The following is a 25,188-nucleotide window of genomic DNA, read 5'->3' as shown; positions in this document are numbered from 1 at the left end:
CATCTTACTTTTTCCATTGGAAATTCTGATCGTGTGTACGGGGCATTACTGACAGGTCTGCGGCACATATGTTGTTCACCCAGTAGGGTCCATGCACCAGCAGAGAACTTTTCCTTTTACCAGTGTCCACATCCCTAGTACACAAGTGTCAGTGCCACTACACACGTTTCACACTCATATCTGGCATCTCTCTCAACAATGTCCATGTCCCCACCATACACTGAGCTTGATTTACTAAACCTGGAGAGTGCAAACTCTAATGCAACTGTGCATGGTAGCCAATTTGTTTCTAACTTCAGGTTGTTCAATGAAGCTTTGACAATAACACCTGGAAGCTGAATGGTTTCTATGCAGAGTTGCACCAGATTTTGCACTCTCCAATTTTAGTAAACCAACCCCACTGTTTCTTTACCACATTATCACATTCCACAGCACTATCAGCATTCAGAGGTCTCCCCCCATTGTCTGCAACACATCTCTTGCAGGTCTCCCCGCATTGTCTGCAACACCTCTCTCGCAGGTTTCCCCGCATTGTCTGCAACACCTCTCTCGCAGGTCTCCCCCATTGTCTGCAACACATCTCTCGCAGGTCTCCCCGCATTGTCTGCAACACCTCTCTCGCAGGTCTCCCCGCATTGTCTGCAACACCTCTCTCGCAGGTCTCCCCCATTGTCTGCAACACCTCTCTCGCAGGTCTCCCCGCATTGTCTGCAACACCTCTCTCGCAGGTCTCCCTGCATTGTCTGCAACACCTCTCTCACAGGTCTCCCCCATTGTCTGCAACACCTCTCTCGCAGGTCTCCCCGCATTGTCTGCAACACCTCTCTCGCAGGTCTCCCCGCATTGTCTGCAACACCTCTCTCGCAGGTCTCCACACATTGTCTGCAACACCTCTCTCGCAGGTCTCCCCACATTGTCTGCAACACCTCTCTCGCAGGTCTCCCCACAATCTCTGCAACACCTCTTCCGCAGGTCTCCCCACATTGTCTGCAACACCTCTCTCGCAGGTCTCCCCGCATTGTCTGCAACACCTCTCTCGCAGGTTTCCCCGCATTGTCTGCAACACCTCTCTCGCAGGTCTCCCCCATTGTCTGCAACCCCTCTCTCGCAGGTTTCCCCGCATTGTCTGCAACACCTCTCTCGCAGGTCTCCCCCATTGTCTGCAACACCTCTCTCGCAGGTTTCCCCCATTGTCTGCAACACCTCTCTCGCAGGTCTCCCCGCATTGTCTGCAACACCTCTCTCGCAGGTCTCCCTGCATTGTCTGCAACACCTCTCTCGCAGGTCTCCCCCATTGTCTGCAACACCTCTCTCGCAGGTCTCCCCACATTGTCTGCAACACCTCTCTCGCAGGTCTCCCCGCATTGTCTGCAACACATCTCTCGCAGGTCTCCCCCATTGTCTGCAACACCTCTCTCGCAGGTCTCCCCCATTGTCTGCAACACATCTCTCGCAGGTCTCCCCGCATTGTCTGCAACACCTCTCTCGCAGGTCTCCCCACATTGTCTGCAACACCTCTCTCGCAGGTCTCCCCACATTGTCTGCAACACCTCTCTCGCAGGTCTCCCCACAATCTCTGCAACACCTCTTCCGCAGGTCTCCCCACATTGTCTGCAACACCTCTCTCGCAGGTCTCCCCCATTGTCTGCAACCCCTCTCTCGCAGGTCTCCCCCATTGTCTGCAACCCCTCTCTCGCAGGTTTCCCCGCATTGTCTGCAACACCTCTCTCGCAGGTCTCCCCCATTGTCTGCAACACCTCTCTCGCAGGTTTCCCCCATTGTCTGCAACACCTCTCTCGCAGGTCTCCCCGCATTGTCTGCAACACCTCTCTCGCAGGTCTCCCCGCATTGTCTGCAACACCTCTCTCGCAGGTTTCCCCGCATTGTCTGCAACACCTCTCTCGCAGGTCTCCCCCATTGTCTGCAACCCCTCTCTCGCAGGTTTCCCCGCATTGTCTGCAACACCTCTCTCGCAGGTCTCCCCCATTGTCTGCAACACCTCTCTCGCAGGTCTCCCCCATTGTCTGCAACACCTCTCTCGCAGGTCTCCCCGCATTGTCTGCAACACCTCTCTCGCAGGTCTCCCCACATTGTCTGCAACACCTCTCTCGCAGGTCTCCCCCATTGTCTGCAACACCTCTCTCGCAGGTCTCCCCACATTGTCTGCAACACCTCTCTCGCAGGTCTCCCCGCATTGTCTGCAACACATCTCTCGCAGATCTCCCCCATTGTCTGCATTATGCTGCCCGGCAAAATGACCTCTCATCCAACAAGGACAAAGACATGGATTGGGTGATAAAATAACCCTCATGCCAGTAGGGAAAATGGGATCGACTGCTTCACTATCTATGATCAAAATTATAAAAAATTAAAGGGGTTTGGGTGGTTTTCTTTTGTGTGAAACTGCCTCTCCAAGAGAGATGGGGATACTGGGGAGGCTGGTACAGAGGAAAAGTCAGGGGTGGGTTTGTTTATCATCCCAATTTTCACTGAGGAAGTGAATGGGGTGAGTAGTTCACCACAGCACACAAACTTATCATCCAAAGAGGGAGAACACAGAAGAGGGTGGTTCATTTACAACTGCTACTCATACCATGAGGTAAATACGTGGGGCGAGTGGTTTAACAAAGCTCATCTCATGAGGAAAACTATGGATTGTTGAACCAACCTTCCATCCCACATTGAAAAAAATAGGGAAGTGCGGTTCTCCACAGTGCAACCAATTCCACATTTAAAGAGTAAAGACAGTTGTGGGTGGTTCACCACAGGATGCTACTCATCCCACCAGGGATAGATTGAGCTGGGTGGTTAGCAATCCCTCATTACACAATGGAAAACATAGGGTTGTGGTTCTCTTCTGTGTGCAACATGGATGATCGGTTCACCATCCATGCAATTGCCAGTATTTTTAGGAGAGAAAATAATAATAATATGTGGGTCACTCACCAACTCTTCTTTAAAAAGGGAATTGCAAAAATCTGGATTTTAAAGGCACCAAAAAGATTTTAAACAAAAATAAAGGATAGCAAAAACATAGCAAAGATAAAAGTCCATGGTCATATATGAAAACCACACATAAACATAATAATGCATGTGAAAACCCAAATGCGCTTCAATTCTTGACACAAATCTTCATCAGGGGGATGTATCATATTGGTTAAATAGGACCATAGGTTACATAATCATTACATTTCCTAAGAGAATAAACCTCCCAAAAGAGGTTCAGGCTATTGGAACACCAAGGCCGGCATGGAGTTTCCCACTAATGTTATAGGAATCCAGAAAGAGTGTTGGGCTTCAGGGTCCACTCAAAATAGATCACTGGAATGCTTGGTACTAAGGGCCAGATTCTCGTAGAATTACGTTGCTCCACGGCAGCGTAACGTATGTGATTTACGTTACACCGCCGCAGGTTTACAGCGTAAGTGCCTGATTCTCAGAACTCTTACCTGTAAACTTGCGGCGGTGTAACGTAAATGCGCTCGGCGCAAGCCCGCCTAATTCAAATGGGGCGGGCACCATTTAAATTAGGCGCGTTCCTGCTCCGAACGTACTGCGCATGCTCTGTCGGGTAAATTACCCGACGTGCACGGACGTCATTTGTTTAGACGTGAACGTAAATGGCGTCCAGCGCCATTCACGGACGACTTACGCAAACGACGTTGTTTTTTAAATTTCGACGCGGGAACGACGGCCATACTTAACATGGCTTAGGACAACTAGGGCTCAGCCCTAATTTTATGCGGTGTAACTCGATGGAAACAACGTAAAGTTAGATCGACGGGCAGCGCGGACGTTCGTGGATCGCCGTAACTATTCATTTGCATATTCTACGCCGACCGCAATGGCCTCGCCACCTAGTGGCCGGCCTAGAATTGCATCCTTAAGATCCGACAGTGTAATTCGATTACACCAGTCGGATCTTAGGGCTAGCTATGCGTAACTGATTCTATGAATCAGTCGCATAGTTAGGACGGCCGGAACACAGAGATACGCCGTCGTATCTCTTTTGTGAATCTGTCCCTAAACGTATTCAAACACATGTAAAAAGAACAAGATGATTGGTGGCTACCAGAATACCAACAAAGAAAGATGTCCCCACCAAGAATAAACAGACATGTTGGCACCAGTGTTAATTTTGGCAACAAATTTTGATTTAGTTTTAGTCTTATGCCGCGTACACACGATCATTTTTCGGGTTGTAAAAAAACGAAGTTTTTCAGGCTCTATAAAAAACAACGTTTTTTTTCAACTTTATCATTAAAACGGCCTTGCCTACAAATGATCGTGAAAAAAAAAAAATGCTCTAGCAAAGCGCGGTAACGTACAACACATACGACGGCACTATAAAGGGGAAGTTCCATTCGGATGACGTCACCCTTTAGCGGATTTCGTGTTAGTAAAAGACGATTCGCGCTTTTCTTTCTGTTACAGCGTGATGAATGTGCTTACTCCATTACGAACGGTAGTTTTACCAGAACGAGCGCTCCTGTCTCATAACTTGCTTCTGAGCATGCGCGGATTTTTCATGTCGTTATAGCCCACACACGACCATTTTTTACAACCCCGAAAAACGACAACGTTTAATGCTGCGTACACATGATAGGTTAGTCTGATGAACACGGTCTGATGGACCGTTTTCATCAGACCAAACCGATCGTGTGTGGGCCCCATCGGTTATTTATCCATAGGTTAAAAAAATAGGAACTTGTTTTAAAATTATCTGATGGATAAAAAAAACTATCGTCTGTAGATACGTCCATCGGTTAAAAATCCACGCATGCTCAGAATCAAGTCGACGCATGCTTGGAAGCATTGAACTTCATTTTTTTCAGCACGTCATTGTGTTTTATGTCACCGCGTTCTGACACGATCGGTTTTTTAACTGATGGTGTGTAGGCAAGACTGATCATCAGTCAGCTTCATCGGATAACTGATGGAAAAATCCATCAGACGGTTTCCATCAGACTAACCTATCGTGTATACAGGGCATAAAACGTTGAAAAATGCTCTGAAGCCCACACACGATCGTTTTAAATTACATTTTTAAACAGCGTTGTTTTTTAGAACCCGAAAAATTATCGTGTGTACGCGGCATTAGTCTTAGGACTAAAATGGCATTTTAGTTTTAGTCCCATTTTAGTCTTCTGCAATTGTTTTAGTTTTAGTCGTATTTAGTCTACTAAATCTCCAGGACATTTTAGTAGACTAAAATCATTTTAGTCGACTAAAAATCATTTTAGTCATCTAAAATCGAATGGGTGTAGTTAAATTGTAATGCATTATTTAAGCATTTCTCTACAATTTCCAAACTCATTATATACTGCTGGAGTGAAAAATCTAGTATGTTATTATTCATGTTATTGAGGTATGAATATGCACTACAAACCAGTGTTAATTTTGACATCAAATTTCAATTTAGTTTTAGTGTTATGCCGCGTACACATGATCATTTTTCGGCATGAAAAAAACGTTGTTTTAAACAAATGTAATTTAAAATGATTGTGTGTGGGCTTCACATCATTTTTCAGGTTCTGAAAAACGACAAATCTTTTTTTCGAACATGCTGCATTTTTTAACAACGTTTTAAACAATGTCATTTTTCGGGTTGTAAAAAATGATCGTGTGTGGGCTAAAACGACGTTAAAAACCTGCGCATGCTCAGAAGCAAGTTATGAGACGGGAGCGCTTGTTCTGGTAAAACTACCATTCATAATGGAGTAAGCACATTCATCACGCTGTAACAGACAGAAAAGTGCGAATCGTCTTATACTAACACGGAATCAGCTAAAGCAGCCCCAAGGGTGGCGTCATCGGCATAGAACATCCCCTTTATAGTGCCGTCGTACGTGTTGTACGTCACCACGCTTTGCTAGAGTATTTTTTTAAAACGATGGTATGTGGGCAAGTCGTTTTAATGATGAAGTTGAAAAAAACGTTGTTTTTTCTAAATGCTGAAAAACAACGTTTTTTTTTTCATGCTGAAAAATGATCGTGTGTATGCGGCATTAGTCTTTTCACTAAAATGCAATTTTAGTTTTAGTCGTATTTTAGTCATCTCAATTGTTTTAGTTTTAGTTTTAGTCGTATTGCAATCTATGCATTAAGGTGAAAAAACATCTAATGATGCCGCCCCCCCCGAGCCCCCCTTTTACTTACCTGATCCCTCAAAAGTCCCGCGCTCGGTCCCGAGATCCTCTTCGCCGCTCAGCTTGGCCGCTGATTGGCTAGAGCGGATGGATTGAGAGCAGCGCAGCCATTGGCTGGCACTGCTGTCAATCACATTCAGTGACGCGGCGCGCCAAGGGGCGGGGCCAAGTGATACAGTGAGCGGCTATGGCCGCTCGCTGTATCACGGGAGCGCGCCCGCAAGGACTCATCACCATGTGAGCGAGCTCGCATGAAGGTGATGAGTTCTTGCGGGGAGGACCAGAGACAGCTGCCGAGGGACCCCAGAAGACGTGGATCGGGGCCACACTGTGCAAAACTAACTGCACATTGGAGGTAAGTATAACATGTTTGTTTTTTTAAAGAATTTTTTTTTTTCCTTTAGTGACCCTTTAAATACCCATATTTTGCTATTCCTATATTCACCACCACATGTAACTACTGCTTATGCCACAAGGGATAAATTGGCATGAGATTGGTGGATTACAACAAAGTGCAAAAAAAAAACCTCATCACATTGGAGAATAATTTTGGGTTGGATGGTTTTAAACCTAATTATCATGCTTTCCCTGTATAATCTTTACCCAGACTCTAAATGTTATGATTGTTTTATTTGCTTGTACAGGTATTTAAAAGTCAGAAACTCCAACTTACCGTTTTAAGTACTTGGAGACAATTTTCAGTGCATGTATAGCCCACACATCACTAATGGGATTGCTCCCCTGGTAAGCTGGGCGGTTGATTGGGTTGGTTGGACAAGGGCTGCGCATATTATAGGGGATTGCAGTGTAAGATTCCAGAGCATGACTGTGAAATAAATAGGGATACGTAAATTTTTTGCTCTCAAGTTCGCACCATAGTAAGGAGACCTATTTACTCACCACAATACATCAAATCCACTGTTTGCGACTACTCTCTCTGGCATATGTAATGTATGTTCTGGGTCAATTAATCCGAGGGTTGGTTTAATGTTTCTAGAAGCAATACCTAGCAAGATCAAAAAACAGTGTATTTTATACCATATAGATCAATTCCCAGACTGTAAAAAATCGTATCCGGCAAAGTGACATCGCTCCCATGTTTGCATCTTTAAGTAACTTTGAGAAATATTGTAATGAAAGGAAGGGAAGAAGCAATTAGGAAAGCCAGTGTTCCCATGTGAATCAATCATGTTCACATTAACAAGGTTTCCCAGAATAGAAAAAGAAATCCATTTATTTTCTTATGACTCAATTTTTATGCCCCTGTGGTCACCTGCTGTATCTAAGTATTAAAGAGTCACCCAAAGGTGGCTGATGTCTGAATATGAATTTATGTATCTAACTTAGGTCTTAGTACATGACGCTGGGTGCACACTAAGGGCCAGATCCACAAAGATCTGCCTATCTTTAGGCAGGCGTAGCGTATCTAAGATACACTACGCCGCCGTAACTTACTTTTTTTTTTGGAATCCTCAAAGAATTCGCGCCGTAAGTTACAGCGGCGTAGTGTATCTTTGGTGGCATAAGGGTGCGCAATTCAAATGGATGTGATGGGGGCGTGTTTTATGTAAATACGTCGTGACCCGACGTAAACTTAAGTTTTTTTGGAACGGCGCATGGGGGTATCCCAGTGCGCATGCTTGAAATTAAACCGGAACAAGCCAATGCTTACGAGGGTGACGTCATTCTACGCAAATCCTTATTCGCGAACGACTTACGCAAACGACGTAAAAAAATTCAAAATTCAACGCGGGAACGATGGCCATACTTAACATTGAGTACACCTCATAATAGCAGGGGTAACTATACGCCGGAAAAAGCCGAACGCAAACGACGTAAAAAAATGCACCGGACGGACGTACGTTCGTGGATCGCCGCATCTAGCTAATTTGCATACTCGACGCGGAATTCGACAGAAACGCCACCTATCGGGCGCCGAAAAAATGCACCTAAGATCCGACGGCGCACTAAGACGTACGCCTGTCGGATCGATCCCAGATCAGAGATACAAAACAAAGATACGACGCTGGAACTTTAAAATTACGCGCGTATCAATAGATACGCCGGCGTAATTCTTTTGTGGATCTGCCCCTAAGTATGCCCAGGTTTTTTTGTCAGATGACCATGACTACACAATTCCTTACGACCAGTGGTATAGCCACAGGGATAGCGGATAGCAAATACTATGGCCATTGCCCAGTTACAAATCTTGCCATCCTTTTATAAATGGCAACATTACTGCTATGAATTTGTATGTATATTTTGGGTATACAAAATGATATATGAGTGGGTATGGTGTTAATAATAAGGACAGGGATTGATGATAAAACTAACATTTCTGGAAATATTCATATCTTTTACAGAGATCAGTAGCACTACTAGCAATTACGGAGTCTAATGCATCTGGCGTCAGTTTGAGGTGGAGTAGCCAAACCCTTTTGAAACGCGTCAAGTTTCCATGGGGTGCTCAGTCGAGTCTGGCTCATTACCTATTCACCGGCCCATATATATCTTGTATGCATTCACAATATTAAGTTCTATGCAACTATTAATGTGTATGTGTATCCTTCTTTGGTTTTACAGCAGCTCTGTTGCATATGGTGTACCAATGTCTGCCAATAGGAAATACCCTGTATTATATTTTACCAATATTTATTATCTCTCGTGTGCTGCCAAACTGACATATATGTATCTAATATGTTCATGTGTGCATGTGTATGTATGTGTATATATATATATATATATATATATATATATATATATATATATATGAAAATACATTTTTACTTGTTTCTATTGTTACAAATAAATAACGTTTAACAACCACTCTACCTTCACAAGTCAATTGCCTCATTTAAAGTCCCACATTCCTTTCTTATGAACCGTATTTATCGGTGTTTACTGCGCACTTTTTTTCCCTTAAAATCAGGGCAAAATCGTGGGTGCACGATATACGCCGATATTCGCTTCCCGCGATGTGTTTGAATCCGCCGCCGACATATACCGAGCGCAGTACACTCGGGTACACTCAGCCAGGCTCGCATATAGCCCCCTCCTAAGCCATAGCAGGCCAAGTGATCTCAACATGTTGATGACGACAAGAGTCTCTTCCCCAGAACTCTGGCCCACTTGCTGTGGGGGTCAATGGGCAGGGGGCTTATCAGGATCTGCAAGCTCCCTTTTAAAAATAAGGAGCCCCTAGATACCAGCTCCCCCATGTGAATGAGTAAGGGGTAGTACCCCTCTTCATTCATTAAATAAAAACCTTGTAATTAACAACTTCCGCAAGTACGTCTGTCCGCAAAGCACTGCAGGGGAGCAGCCAGTGCAGGCAAAGCGTCGTACCTGTATGTCGCTGCCTACTCCTGGATTTAGGGCGTGCATGCGTGCCCCCCGCCCCAGCACCTGCTGTGATTGTACATAGCTGGAGCCCAGGCCAATAATCGACAGTCGGGACCTGCTGATCAGCTGTGCAAAGTCACAGCCCAGGGCTCTGTACAGAGGGGGTAATCTGTTGGTTTCTTATTCCTGCAAAGCAGGGATGGGAAACAGAGATCAAGTAGTAAAAGTAGCACACATTACACATAGTTAGGCACACATTTAACCCCTTAATCGCCATAGATCTTAACCCCTTCTCAGCCAGTGTCATTGGTAAAGTGACAGTATCACTGTAATAATTTCAGTGGCAGTTAGTTAGTTCCCCACCAGTGCCATTATAAGTCACTGATCACTACCATTAGTAATAATAAAAAAAAATCACATATATATATATATATATATATATATATCCACTGTATATCTATATATCATATACACCATAGTTTGTAGATGCTATAACTTTCACACAAACCAATCAATATACACTTATTGGGATTTTTCTTCTATCAAAGCAATATGTAGCAGAAAATATTTTGGCCAAAATTTATGAAGAAATTAGATTTTCGTTTTTTTTTTATTTATTACCGTATTTGCCGGTGTATAAGGCAACCGGGAGTATAAAACGAACCCCTAATTTTACAGTTTAAGATTTTTTGCCTGTACTCATGTATAAGATGACCCCCCTTCCGACGCTTCATATTTCTTCCTTCTGGAGCCATATTCTTCTTCATAGTTGCTGGAGCCAATCACAGCGAGCAAAGTATTCTATTAATGAATACAAAGCCTGCTTGGATTGGCAGAGGCTGTAACATCATCAGCCCACGCCTCTCTGACTCTCAAAGACAATACGAGCAGGCTACTGTATTCCCCCCCCTCCACCTCTGGCCACATGCGGTATTGCATGCCATAGAAGTCAATGCGGAACAAATCATCTTAATTTCCATTGACTTCTATGGGGAAACTGGCTTTGATATGCGAGTGCTTTGGATTACAAGCATTCTCCTGGAACAGATTATGCTCGTAATCCAATGCTCCACTGTATAGGCTTAGAATGAAAAATATGGTTTCTAAAAGGCCGTGTAGCTCACCTGTTTTGGCTTTCATTTCTTCATAGTCAAATATTGCAATTCCAGTAGTTTCACTGCCAGTTCCGGATGTAGTAGGGACTGTCAAATAAAATGGACAGAACATGTCATCAATATCTTTGATAACCAGGGAGCATGGTTATGACTATTTGATATATATATATAAATAAACATTATTTGCGCAATTTCTTATCACAGTAATTTGTGATCTCCATCCCAATTGTATTCCCTCTATGCATATGTTACCTGCTATGAGTGGTTTAAGGGTTACAGTCACTGGCTTTCCTTTTCCAATAGGGGCATTGACATAGTCAAGGAAGTCGGTACCAGGACTACAGGCATAGAGGTTTGCAGCTTTGCAGGTGTCCATTACAGAGCCGCCACCAACAGCAACATATGCATCAAATGTCTCTTTTTTTGCAAACTGAATCGCATCCATAAAACTGTATACAAATGAAAGGGTTTATTGGATATTACAAAAAGAAAACACAACACACAAATTTCACTTAGATAATTTCAGTTATCATGCACACTTATTGCTAAATGCTATCACCAAAGTTTCAGGAGAGCAGTATATTCTATGTAGAGAGGAGCTTAAAGTGATTGTAAAGTCTCTTTTTTGCCCCTATAAGAATAACAAGCATGTTATACTTAGATATGAGTAAGCACGGAGTATCAGTGCGAAACATCAGCTGTGTATCCCGTTTTCACCTTTTTGCCGTGGATTGTAGTGTATTCCATTTTACCATTAAAGGACAATTCAGGAATCTTTTCCAGGAGTGTGGCTGTCCAAATATTTTCTTTTTTGTTTTCTGCTATATGCACTGCCAGCACCCGTGGTCTCCAGGAGGCGATTGATTAACCAAGCATTTCCATCTGGAGCGGTAATTCCCTTTCTTCCCTAAGCATGTTATACTTACCTGCTCTGTTGCAGTGGATTTGCACAGAGCAGTCCAGTCCCTCTCTTCTCGGGTCCCTCTTCTGTGATCCTGGCCCCTCCCTCCTGTTCAGTGCCCCCACAGCAAGTAACTTTCTATGGGGGCACCCGAGCTGAGTCACTGAGAAGGACTTTATTTATGTAAAGCCTTGAGTTCATGTTGATATATTTTATATCGGCTTATTAGTTTAAAAAATCCATCATAAGTCTAGATACTGGCTAATGTGGAAAATCCAAAATCGTAACTTGGTTACCAGTCTGAATAGTAGGTGGGTATAGCAGTAATCATGATGCAAAACAGGTGGAAAAAAAATCAAAGCCACACTCCCTAAATTTTAGGAGTTCAACAAAAATAAAACTTACTTTAAATTCTACATTAAACATAATGGGCCAGATTCATGTAGATTTGCGGCGGAGTATCGTATCCCGTTTACGTTACGCCGCCGCAAGTTTCCAGCGTAAGTGCTTGATTCACAAAGCACTTTCGTTTAAACTTTCGGCGTAGCGTAAAGCCGTCCGGCGCAAGCCCGCCTAATTCAAATGGGGCGTGTACCATTTAAATTAGGTGCGTTCCCGTGCCAAATGTTCTGCGCATGCTCCGTTTGGAAATTTCCCGCCGTGCTTTGCGTGAAATTACGGCGCCCTGACGTGTTTTTTGAACGGCGACATGCGTAACGTACTTTCGTATTCCCGGACGTCTTACGCAAAAAAAAAAAAAATTGAAATTTCGACGCGGGAACGACGGCCATACTTTAACATGGCTGGTCTAAATCTAAGCCATGAAATAGCAGGCTTAAGATTGCGACGGGAAAAACCGACTAGCGACGACGTAAGAGAATGCGACGAACGCGCGTACTTTCGTGGATCGCTGTAAACAGCTAATTTGCATACCCGACGCGGAAAGCGACGCGAACTCCACCCAGCGGTCGCCGAAGTATTGCATCCTAAAATCCGAAGGTGTATGAAGCCGTACGCCTGTCGGATCTTAGCCAAAAGCCGTCGTATCTTTGTTTGTGAATTACAAATAAAGATACGACGTGGCAAATTTGAAAGTACGCCGGAGTATCAGCAGATACTCCGGCGTACTTTTTCTGTGAATCTGGCCCAATGATTGCGGTATATCACAGGCATCTAACCAATTAGCCGTGCAGCTACCTGTTATCTGTAGGCTCCACTCTGACACGGTCATATAAGCAGAACTTAATGTTATTCTTCGTTAGTGAGTTTAGTACGGCTTTGACTGGTGGAAGCTGAACAAGGTTTTTGTCAGTCATTACGCAAACATTTCTTGCTCCCATGTTCTGCAAATCCTGTACAAAGAATACATATGCAGTCACAAATAAAGCTTGTTTTGTGGTGACAAATAACGAATACATTTATTTTTAATATGCGTGTCTAAAACTAGCAGTTCCCTCATTGCAAGACCTCCTCAATAACCATGCATATTATTTTGCATTATATTTATCTGCAGATCTGCATTTGGTTTGGGTCCTTACCATGCCGACTTCCTTACTAACGCCTTCTCCATATCTGATGTTTGACATTGCCATCTGGTGAAAGAGACAGTCTTTAGCAGATTTCAAATGCATCAGCAATATTGCAGAGCAGAATATGGCATACAGGCTTGCAAATCTAAGCAGGCAGGCAAATTAAAATATTTTAACCCCTAGCACCCAATCAAAAATTCTCATTCACTTATCTGACATTAGAACAGTATTCTGATTGCTTGCTATGGAGAACTAATATTTTCACATTATCGTTACTCGTTAAACTACCGGACTATGACGTGCATGGCCTTGTCCATAGTTAAAAATGGCACTGATTAACTGAAATTGGTTGAGAAAGTAAAATATTAAATTATAGATTAAAGAATACAGATAATAGGAAGAAAAAAAATATCTAGAATTATGATTTAAAAGAACCCCCCAAAAAAAAAAAAAAGTCTAATGCCGCGTACACACGATTGATTTTCGGCATTTAAAAAACAACGTTTTTCAGCCTCTAGAAAAAAACAAAGTTTTTTCCAACTTCATCATTAAAACGACGTCGCCCACACACGATCGATAAAAACAAAAAAAATGCTCTAGCAAAGCGTGGTGACGTACAACACGTACAACGGCACTATACAGGGGAAGTTCCATGCGGATGACGCCACCCTTGGGGCTGCTTTTGCAGATTCCGTGTTAGTAAAAGACAATTCGCGCTTTTCTGTTTTCTGACAGCATGATGAATGTGCTATCTCCATTATGAACGGTAGTTTTACCAGAACGAGCGCTCCCGTCTCATAACTTGCTTCTGAGCATGCGCGGGTTTTTCACGTCGTTTTAGCCCACACACGATCATTTTTTACAACCCGAAAAACAAAATCGTTTAAAACGTCATTAAAAAATGTAGCATGTTCGAAAAAAAAATTGTCGTTTTTCAGAACCCGAAAAATGATGTGAAGCCCACACACGATTTTTTTTAAACGTAGTTTTTTTAAATGCCAAAAAACGATCGTGTGTACGCGGCATAAGAGATAAAGACAAAGTTTGTTGGGTAACTCTGTAAAAATTGAATTGACATCTTCTACAGTACTATACAATGTTAGGACATGAAAACACTTGAGTACTATAACATGCCCTAAGTCCACCTGCACACCTGTGCATTTTTTAGTGCCTTTTGTAGTTTGCAGAAAAGCACTACAGTCCATTTAACATTGTTTCCTATGGGGGCACATTCACATATATGCGTTTTTCAGCGGCTGTATTTTTGGAAAGGATCAGGTGACCGCTGCGTCCTTAACTACCAATGATTTATCAGCTGTTAGCAGGGTTCCCCGCTGACAGCTGAATGTAAAAAAACAAATTGCTGGCAAAGAAGAGATAAGCAAAAAAAATGGCGTGGGATCGCCACCCCAATCCATACCATGCACACAAAAAAAAAAACGGCATGTGATTATCCCCAAAGTTTATACCAGCCCCTTATCTGAGCATGCAACCCAGCAGGACAGGAAACGGGGGGGGGGGGGGGGAACTCATTCATCTTGAACCATACCAGGCCACAAGCCCTTAAACATGGGGGCGTGCTTTGGGGCAGGAGTGGCTCTACCCCCCAACGCACCTTGTCCCCATGTTGATGTCTGTGGGCTGGGGGCTTATTGGAATCTGGAAACCCCCTTTAACAAGGGTGACCCCAGATCCCCATGTGAATGAGTAGGGGTACATTATATTCATTCACCAAAAAAAGTGTCAAAAAATAAATATATATATTTTTTTGATAAAGGAATTGTTAAAAACGATGTCCCCCAGTGTAGGTCCATCGTCAATCACAACACCCACTGCCACTGCTGACCCAAAGAAGAAAACGTCTGCTCTAGCCGTTTGACAGCCCTGCCCCTTACGACGTCATGGAACCAGCATGCCCCTGGCCGCTGGCGTCATAAGGGGCGGAGTCACTTGGGACATCATCGAGTGGCTTCGTTATTTAAGAACTGTCAGACAGGGGTGCTGCCAGAGGGCGGGAGCACACCTTTTTTTTCTTAATTTTTTCCTTGTGATTGATAATGGATCTACACTGGGGAACATTGTTTTTGTTTTTTGCTTGTTTTTAATATAGGAACTACCAAAAACTGTCTCAGTTTTAATTTATTTTGACACTTTTTTGTGAATGAGTAGGGGTACCCCCATACTAGTTCACATAGGAAGGGCCTCGATCCCTTGTTAAAGGGGGCTTCTAGATTCCCATAAACCCCTCCCCCACACTCAGACCCCCCACAACCACCGACCAGCATTGTGGGGCCCTTGTCCCCTCAACATGGCGACAAGGTGCTTTGGGGCAGGGGGGCTCTGATGAGGGCATGTGGCCTGGTATGGTTGGGGGGGTGCGTTAGCTCATTCCTTCCTATTCTGGCCTGCTGGACTGCATGCATAAGGGCATTTTAGGGTTCGTTCACATGTGTATCAATACTATGGGCCAGATTCATAAAAGAGATACGACGGCGTATCTCCTGATATGCCGTCGTATCTCTGAGATACGATTGTCGTATCTATGCGCCTGATTCATAGAATCAGGTTACGCATAGATATCCCTAAGATCCGACAGGTGTAAGTGACTTACACCGTCGGATCTTAGGCTGCAATTCTAGGCCGGCCGCTAGGTGGCGATTCCATTGCGGTCGGCGTAGAATACGAAAATGACTAGTTACGCCGATTCACGAACGTACGCTTTGCCCGTCGCTGTAAATTTACGTTGTTTCCGTAGAGATACGCAGCGTAAAACGAAACCTGCCCTCTAGGTGGTCTAGCATATGTTAAGTATGGCCGTCATTCCCGCGTCGAAATTTGAAATTTCACGTTGTTTGCGTAAGTCGTCCGTGAATGGCGCTGGACGCCATTTACGTTAACGTCGAAACCAATGACGTCCTTGCGACGTCATTTAGCGCAATGCACGTCGGGAAATTTTAGGGACGGAGCATGCGCAGTACGTTCAGCGCGGGAACGCGCCTAATTTAAATGGTCCCCGCCCCATTTGAATTAGGCGGGCTTGCGCTGGGCGGATTTACGCTACGCCGCCGCAAGTTTACAGGCAAGTGCTTTGTGAATCAAGCACTTACGCTGAAAACTTGCGGTGGTGTAACGTAAATGGGATACGTTACGCCGCCGCAGCGTAGGGCAATTCTATGTGAATCTGGCCCTATGTGTCTAAGAGGCATTTATTCAGCATTTTTAAATAATCACCCTTCAATGCCTGCCATGAATATTACAACAGGGCCCCACACTAGGATTGCCACCTTATCCCTTTAAACCCGAACACATATGAATTACTCAGGTTCTGAGGCTAATTAATGCAAATAAGGCAACAAGTGAGTTTAATTACCACCTTAATCAACCACTCAACATGTTTAATATTATGTGTTTGGGTTTAAAGTGGTTGTAAACCCTTACAGACCACTTAGACCTACAGGTAAGCCTAGATTAAGGCTTACCTGTAGGTGCAAGAAATATCTCCTTAACCTACAGGTTTTTTCCCCCCAAAAAACGGGCACCGATATCTACAGCGCATGCGCACTGAGCGTGCCGCTAGTGAAGGACTATCATGCCATCACTGCCGGCTCCCGCATGTGCGGGATTGACGTCATTGCTGCTCCGGCCAGTCACAGCGCCGGAGCAGCGATACCCGGCGATGCCTAAAAAACGCACACGTTTTTTCGGCAATGCGCAGTGCGAATGCATCGCACAGATGTGAACCACCTTCATTGAAATCAATGTATTTTATAATGTTATGCGAATTGGATGCGGTTTAAACTGCAACTAATTTGCATAGGTGTGAACCCGGCCTAAAGGGATGAGGTGGCAACACTACACCACACAGTGCTGTACACACAGGCATGATAGCGTTGTGTTGTGTCAAAAAATTAAACAGCATGTTGCTTTCATGAGGCACCTACGTGAAAACTTTTACAGCAAAGTTTATGATATTTGCACATTTACCTCAAATGCATAATCGGTTGTAATCGGAGATGGAGCTAAAATAAATTTAGAACAGATTAGTGCATACTTGGAAACTATTACAAAACACAAGCTAAAAAGAAAAAGAGATTCACAAGCAACAAATAATATGGTTATGTCATAAAGCCTAGTGGTATCATGTGAGGTGGGGGGCACCACAATGAGGTTTGGGGTGGGGGGGGGAATTTGGAGGGCATCAGGGGGTCAGAATTGTTCTAGGAGGGACTGTGGGCTAGGAATGGTGATTCAGGGGGATTTGTGTTGGGAGGGAAATGGGGGGGGGGAGAGGAATCGTGCTAGGAGGGGGGGGTTTGTGTTGGGAGGGGGATAAGGAAAGAGGATTTGTGCCAGGAGGGGGCTTTGTGCTAAAAGAGGAAATATGGTGGAGGAGAGAGGGCAATTGTGCGAAGACGGGACTTTTTTGGGAGGGGGATTTGTGCTAGGAGGAGAAATTATGGGGTGGGGAACATTTGAGCTAGGAGGGAGAGGGAGGGGGGGGGGGGGCGCAGATTTGAAGAGTGTGTGAGGATTTGTGCTAGAATGAGTAATTGGGGGGGGGGGGGGGGCATTTGTTGCTGGTAGGATTTCAGCAGGGTATTTGTACTGGGAGGAGGGAGGATGGGGACTTTGGGCCAGATTCACAGAGGAGATACGACGGCGTATCTCCTGATACACCGTCGTATCTCCTGTCCTATCTATGCGGCTGATTCATAGAATCAGTTCTGCATAGATAGCCCTAAGATCCGACAGGCGTAATTGACTTACACTGTCGGATCTTAGGATGCAATACTTCGGCCGCCGCTGGGTGGAGTTTGCGTCGTTTTCCTGCGTCGGGTATGCTAATGAGCATTTACGGCGATCCACGACGGTTTTCGCGTTCGTTACGTCGTCGCTAGTAATTTTTTCCCGTCGCAAATTTACACCTGCTTTAACATGGCTTAACTTTAGTCGAGCCATGTTAAAGTATGGCCGTCGTTCTCGGGTCGAATTGAAATTTTTTTTTGTTTTGGTGTAAGACGTCCGGGAATACGAATGGACGTTCCGCACGTCGCTGTTCTAAAAAATGACGTCACATTGCGCAAAGCACGGCGGGAATTTCTAAATTGAGCATGCGCAGTACGTCCGGCGCGGGAGCGCGCCTAATTTAAATGGTACCCGCCCCATTTGAATTGGGCGGGCTTGCGCCGGATGTGTTTACGATACACCGCCGCAAGTTTACAGGTAAGTGCTTTGTGGATCAGGCACTTACACTGAAAACTTGCAGCGGTGTAACGTAAACGGGTTACGTTACACGGCCGCAATTATTCGTGAATCTGGCCCTTTATGCTTAGAAGATAAGCATGTAGATTAGTGTCCAATATATTTTTTTTATTCCTTATTTGGGGGTGCGCAGTTTTAGCTTACATTTCATACATGACCAAGCATTATACAGCATTCACCAATTAATTCCTACCTTGACAGTATGCATGGGAGTGAGCTGGACACCTGCATCTAAAGAAAATATTAATAAACAGTGTTAGTTACAAGTATGACATCTTGCAACACAATTCTTTACTATAATATTAATGTGTTAAAAATGAATGGTCAATGAACAAACAATTTATCCTAAGAATAGTTTTGAAAACTTACGATGCGCTCTGCAGTTGCCTTAGGAGATGAATCACTTTATCCCGTCCAGCAGCCATTAGAAATTACAGAAAATATGGAGATTGATTTAGGGTTGCTCTAAGTAGCAAATATAGAGGTAATAGAGAGATAAATGGTTACAAACTATAAATAATAAAAGATGAATGGCTTTAATACATACTTGCAAAATGATATCCAAAAGAAATAACAACAGAGCCTTCTTCGTATGTCCATAGGAGAATTGTATGGTAACTGGTACCGCCTAATGTCCAAGCAGGATAATACGCTCAAAATAACTATAAAACGTATGCTCACATGGAATACAAAAACAGGTAAGCAACTGTAGGCAATGATAATTAAGGGAAAGAGTGAACTCTAATGGGAAAGTAAGGAGAAAAAGGAATAGAAAAGAAATAAAAAGCCAGAGTCAGGGGGCAAAAAAGGAACAGAAAGAGCGCAAAAATATTGGGACTGGAACAAACAGTTTGAGCACAATGACCCTTATGCCGTGTACACACGATCATTTTTCGTCATGAAAAAAAAATGATGTTTTTCGGCATGTAGAAAAAACAAAGTTTTTCCAACTTCATCAATAAAACGATGTTGCCCACACACGATCGTTTAAAAAAAAAATGCTCTAGCAAAGCGCGGTGACGTACAACACGTACAACGGCACTATAAAGGGGAAGTTCCGTGCGGATGACGCCACTCTTGGGGCTGCTTTAGCTGATTAATAAAAGACGATTCGCGCTTTTCTGTTTGTTACAGCGTGATGAATGTGCTTACTCCATTATGAACGGTAGTTTTACCAGAATGAGCACTCCCGTCTCATAGCACGCGCGGGTTTTTCATGTCGTTTAAGCCCACACACGATCATTTTTTACAACCTGAAAAACGACATAATTTAAAACGACGTTAAAAAATGCAGCATGTTCGAAAAAAAATGTTGAAGTTTTTCAGAACCTGAAAAATGATGTGAAGCCCACACACGATCATTTTAAATTAAATTTTTAAAAAAAAAAAGTTTTTGTCATGCCGAAAAATGATCGTGTGTACGCGGCATTACTATAGAAAAGCAAGAAGCATAAGTGACTGACCTGTAAGGAAAATAAAAACAGGACACCCCCACCACAGATAGCAAGTGCCTCAAAACGTACCCAAGGCTAGCAGTTTCCATTTCTGGGTCCTATAAAAGTATCCAAGGCTCCCAGATATTTATGTTTCTCCTTCATCTAGTATGCTTGTAGGCAGGTGCAGTTCACCTTCTCCATTGCAGGTGGTGCTCTTCTGCAAGTTTAGAGGATCACAGTTCCTCTATGGTTTTCTGGGTCACTAAGGAAGCACCCAATTGGATGCTGCTGACCCATGTGACTCTGGCAGCCATCTTGGGTCAGGCAGAGCACATATAGGGCCCTGGCTTGGCACACAAATTTGCAGAGCTGGGAAAGGTACCCTGTCTGTTAGGGACAGTAGTAGTGATAAGGAGAGGTTCCTGACTAAGATGGAAAGCATAGGGTCGCATCTCTTCTGGACACCTTCCCGATTGGGTACTAGATGGCCAGGCCCTCCTGTATTGATGTAATGGGTGAGTCAGTGCCCACATATAAGCCAGGTGGGAAGGAGCCCGAGTGCAGTTGGGGCATGGGAGCTTGAGACCCCACCATCCAGCAAGGTTGAAGGAAATGGCAAGGTTTAAAGCCAGGCCCAGGGTTCCTTGGAGTGAAGCTATCACCCCGCGGAGCACCTGGGAGAAGTGTACCAAAACCAGAGGTGACTGCATTAATCTGGTTTCAGTATAATTATCTGTAAGTACCGATACACAAACCAGGATCTTTTGAGTGAGTACTGATGACCCTGGCAGGAGAGATTGAATAGGGAAGATGGCTTACTAAAATGTACTAAAATGTACTGTATGCTGCTTTCACATGTGACTGCTGCGGTTTGTTTGACATTCATCAGCGTTTATGCTGTAATGCGTTTAATGCTTTTTTGTGGTCAGAAAAACAGCTCCTGAATGCGATTTTAGGGCGTTCAGACAACAGCCCATAAACTCCACTGCAGATAAACGTCCATGTGTGCATGGACACATAGGATAACATAGAGAGGAGTTTATGGGCTGTAAAAAAAAATGCCCAAACTCCTAAAAAAGTCAGTTTATGAGCATGGAGCTTTAGGGGTGCCAGCAATTACTCTTTTCACAAATGTAATATTACTTATTGATATCTTTCTGTTGCCTCTAGCTTTCACCTTGAGCCCAGGTTCACACTGCTACGGCCACTACTTCAGCTTTGTGCTGAACTCGCACAAATTTATTCCCGCATGTCAGTCCGGCGATTTCAGAGATATCTGTGCGGTTTCCTGCACAGATGTCTATTGAAATTGCACCTGAAATCGCCAAAAGTAGTACAGAAACTACTTTTGGGAATCGTCAGCATCGCACCGATTCAGAGGTTCCATTGCGAGCAATAGGCGCCAATTTGGCATGCGATTTGACATCAATGTGAACCAGGGCTTTTCAGCAACCACACACAAACAAAGCTTTATACTGAGAATTAAACTCTATTTCTCTACATAAAAGGCATTTGCAGAAACGTTGTAGGTTTGTGCTACAAACAGTTATTATGTATTGATGTCACCTTCATGTATACAATGAAGCATTGATGCGGGGCGTGAAATTATGCATGTTTGCAGACAGCTGCTGGACATGACATACCAGTACATTACAAACTAACAAGAGCAGTACAGGGACCCCCTTCTACAAAGAGATCCATACAAGGAATAATACCTGGAAGAGATTTGTGTACAGTGGAGTCAGTATAGGGAAATCCTGCTTCAGTCTCCTTGTGTCAGCCAGTGTAGGAATGCATGTTCTCTCCCAGCATTCAGTGCAGCGTTGTCTTCTGATAGGCGGTAATCTGATCACTCCAAGGCTGCAGGAAAGTCCCTCCTCCCCTCTGTAAGCCACTCTTTCTGCGTTTTCTTCTTCACTGGTCTAAAGCCTAGATAATCTTAGTTACCCATTAATTGTACAAGGCATGATTCGCAAATTTCTGTAAACGTCACTTTGTTTGCAGCACCGGTTTCCTTTTTCGGTGTCCTTTCTGGACCAAACTTACCGCTTACAGAATATGACTTTGTAATCTGTTTTTAAAAGAAGCATATACACAGCGATTTCCCCAATACACGGAAGTAAATACATATATTTTTAGGGCACTTTCACACTAAAGCAGGGGGCGCGTTAGTGGTAAAGCACCGCTAGTTTTAGCGGGACTTTACCGTTGTTTTAATGGTGCTTTTCAGCCGCTAGCGGGGTGCTTTTAACCCCCGCTAGCAGCCGAACAATGGATTAATAGCGCCTGTGTAGCACTTTGCAGGCACTTCGGCAGCGGTGCCCATTCATTTCAATGGGCAGGGGCATTTTAGGAGCATACACCGCTCCTAAACCGCCCCAAAGATGCTGTTTGCAGGACCTTTTTAAGGCCCCTTTCACATTGAGGCGTTTTTCATGCGGCACAGCGCTAAAAATAGCGCTGCTATACCGCATGAAAAAACCTGCCCTGTAGTGTTCAATGTGAAAGCCCAAAGGCTTTCACACTGAAGCGGTGCGCTAGCAGGAGCGCTCCAAAAGTCCTGCTAGCCGCATCTTTACCGCGGTATAGGAGCGGTGTGTTCACCGCTCCTTCCCATTGAAATCAATGGGAAAGCGCGGTAATACCGCGGTATTAACCCTTTTTCGGCCGCTAGCGGGGGTTAAAACCTCACCGCTAGAGCCCGAATTTTGTGGTAAATACGACGGTATAGCCACGCTACAAATAGCGCAGCTATACCGTCACCGCGTCTTCACGCCACAATGTGAAAGAGCTCTTAATGTCACACAAGCGCACCGCCCCCAGTGTGAGTGCACACGCTTTACAGGTGCTATTTCTAGTGCTAAAACGCCTCAGTGTGAAAGTGGCCTAAGGGCTCATGTACACTGCAGCTAAAAAACAAACAACAAAAAAAAAAAAAGATGTTAAAGAGGAGCCCCAGTCTGTTAAAGCAAAGTTCCACCCAAAAGTGGACCTTCCGCTCATCTGATTCCCCCCCCCCCCTCCGGTGCCACATTTGCCACCTTTCGGTGGGGAGGGGGTAGAGGATACCTGGCTTTCACAGGTATCCTGTCACCACTTCCGAGAGCCTACGCCACGGCCCTTGACGTCACTGCTCTGCTCCCTGCTCCATCCCCTGCCGCCAGGCCAATAGGAGAGAGAAACGGAGCCTCGCGCATGCACAGTAGGGTTCTTGGCGTGAAGGCTACACTGCCGGGTTCCCCTACCCGCAATGGCGACGGCAGCACCCGACAGCTGATGAAAACATCAGCTGTGGGTGCCGACATCGCTGGACTCCAGGACAGATACGTATCCTATAATTAAAAGCCAGCAGCTGCAGTATGTACAGCTGCCAGCTTTTAATATTTGAAGCGATGGGCGGACCTCCGGTTTAAGTGAAAATTAAAAGTCAGCAGCTAAAAACTGTAGCTGCTGACTTTTATGAATCGGCCACTCATCTGTCACACGGTCCAGTGATCTGCTCACCCCAGCCATTTTCTCCCTGTGTCCTCTTTCATTGGCATCTTTACTATGGACACCCTGCTGTGACAGCTTGCAGGTTTCACAGCCAGGTGCCCACTGGGGTGAAGGAAAACTTCTGCTTCCGATTGCCTAGTCAAATTTGGGTACCCGCTCCTCCCACCAAAAGCTCTATTTCACAAACAGGAGAGGGGAAGGAGGCTTTAAAGCAGAACTTCCCCTTTTGGGTGGTACTTGGGTTTAAAATGGCGTTAATAGACACCAGTACCTCTGCACATCAACAAATGTAACAAGTGTAGGATGGAGGAAATAGGTTGGAGCTTCTGCCTCCAACTTGACACAACAATGCTCTCTCCGTGGCGGTTATACCAGAGCCGCTGCAGACAGGCAAAGAAGGAAACCGCTGCTGTGGGACAGAAGACACCGCCGAATGATGTGCTCACACTGCCAGGACGTGAAGCCGCAAGGACTTTCAGGAATTGCATTATGGAGGCTAGGACCTTTATCCTTCCTCAGTCTTTAGGGTCTTAGCCGCCCAAATGCATTTCCTGACAGTCCTTACAAATACGCAGGGGAGGAGATACCCTTGTGGGGTTTTCCCTTTGTTTTTGTATTGTGGATAGGGTCGGGGAGGGGGAACAGGGGAAAGAAGATACGTGGATAAGGAATTACAAGCACTGAAGCTGGAGGGGGAATGGAGAGGGTCAAAGATAATATGTAATGCCACGGGGGAGCGTCACCCCATGGCCGGACATTAGGAAATATGATGTTGTTTTGAGTGGATCAGAGGCCCCCTCCATGGGGTTCACCCCTTTGCCATGAGTCGATGCGGTGACCCAATGGCCCATTGCCCCACTCTCGACTCTGAAGAGAAAGAGGGGAGGGTGGGAGTCAATGGGGGGGAAGTATGGATCTCAATGGTAGGAATATCTTTGTTTAGCTTCCTTTCTTTTTCTGTTGTTGAGATGAACGAAAAGAGAGGTTATGTTTAGATAATTGACTGTATACTGATCTCTTGTGTTAAAATGAACGTCATTCCCTATGTTCTGTATAAATGAAGGAAAATTTTTGGGAAAAATAAAGAAATTGGAAAGAAAAAGAAGAAGTAAAGCAGACACGTTTGGACAACATTGTCAGTCTGGGGGGGTAGGGTAGACTAGGAAAGAATCCTCTTACATGAGCGGTCCGCCCGGCGTACTCTGCTTTGCTCAGCGGGGGATCTCTCCGCTCATAATGGCTGACAGGTCTTTCATCGATCACTGTGCAGAGACGGATGGAAAATAGGGTCTCCATCCATCTGGATTTCACAGACAAGATTGGATCAGATAGCGGCAGGTGTTAGCAGACATGTCACCGATGACATCCGCCACTCCATAGGGGAGAATGGAGGATCAGATCCGGTCCAATGGACAGATAATCCCCGTCCGTCTGTTTTTAGCAGACTGGATCAGATGTCAGAACACGTCCGCTGACATCCGCCACCCCTGGTGTGAAAGGGGACTTAGCCCACGTTCACATTAGGCCAATTTGACTTGTCAAATCGCATCCTATTGCCAGCAATGGCACCGTCTGAATCAGTGCGACGCCGACTTTGCACCGATTCCCAATAGTATTTCCTGTACTACTTTTCGCAACGTCGGGGGCGATCTGAATAGTGATCCTAGTGTGAAAGGAGCCTTAGAGTAAATGTGAGATCTGAGGTCTTTTAGATCCCAGATCTCACATTAACCACTTATCTACCAGCCGCCGTCAATTGACGGTGGCAAGGTAGCTCAGTTGTTCTGACAGGACGTCATATGACGTCCTCGTCTTTTAAAGCCGATAAGGGGCACACGCCGCCGGCGTCGCGCGCACCTGCCGCTTTACTGGGAACACAATGCGCGTGCCCGACGGCTGCCGGGCACCCGCGATTGCCCAGTAACTGAGCAGGGACGTGGAGCTCTGTGTGTAAACACA

At 44.8% G+C, this 25,188-nt stretch overlaps 1 protein-coding gene across 1 annotated transcript in view; it reads right to left on the bottom strand.

Moving 5' to 3' along the window:
• Positions 1-21,644, bottom strand: part of ADHFE1 (alcohol dehydrogenase iron containing 1) — a 43,338-nt gene extending 21,694 nt beyond the window's left edge. The window contains exons 1-10 of the mRNA XM_040354340.1: positions 21,450-21,644; positions 18,668-18,761; positions 18,492-18,529; positions 17,021-17,055; positions 13,046-13,099; positions 12,705-12,859; positions 10,859-11,055; positions 10,616-10,693; positions 7,050-7,155; positions 6,823-6,975 (exon numbers count right to left, since the gene is read on the bottom strand). Of these exons, the coding sequence (XP_040210274.1) occupies positions 6,823-6,975; positions 7,050-7,155; positions 10,616-10,693; positions 10,859-11,055; positions 12,705-12,859; positions 13,046-13,099; positions 17,021-17,055; positions 18,492-18,529; positions 18,668-18,723 (872 nt within the window). The 5' untranslated portion in view covers positions 18,724-18,761; positions 21,450-21,644. The remainder of the gene's footprint in view (positions 1-6,822; positions 6,976-7,049; positions 7,156-10,615; positions 10,694-10,858; positions 11,056-12,704; positions 12,860-13,045; positions 13,100-17,020; positions 17,056-18,491; positions 18,530-18,667; positions 18,762-21,449) is intronic.
• Positions 21,645-25,188: the final 3,544 nt, after the last annotated feature.

The sequence above is a fragment of the Rana temporaria genome, chromosome 5 (genome assembly GCF_905171775.1).
Source record: "Rana temporaria chromosome 5, aRanTem1.1, whole genome shotgun sequence".
NCBI lineage: Eukaryota > Metazoa > Chordata > Amphibia > Anura > Ranidae > Rana > Rana temporaria.
The sequence above is the reverse complement of the archived record's forward strand: the minus strand, read 5'-3'. Positions and strand labels throughout refer to the sequence as shown.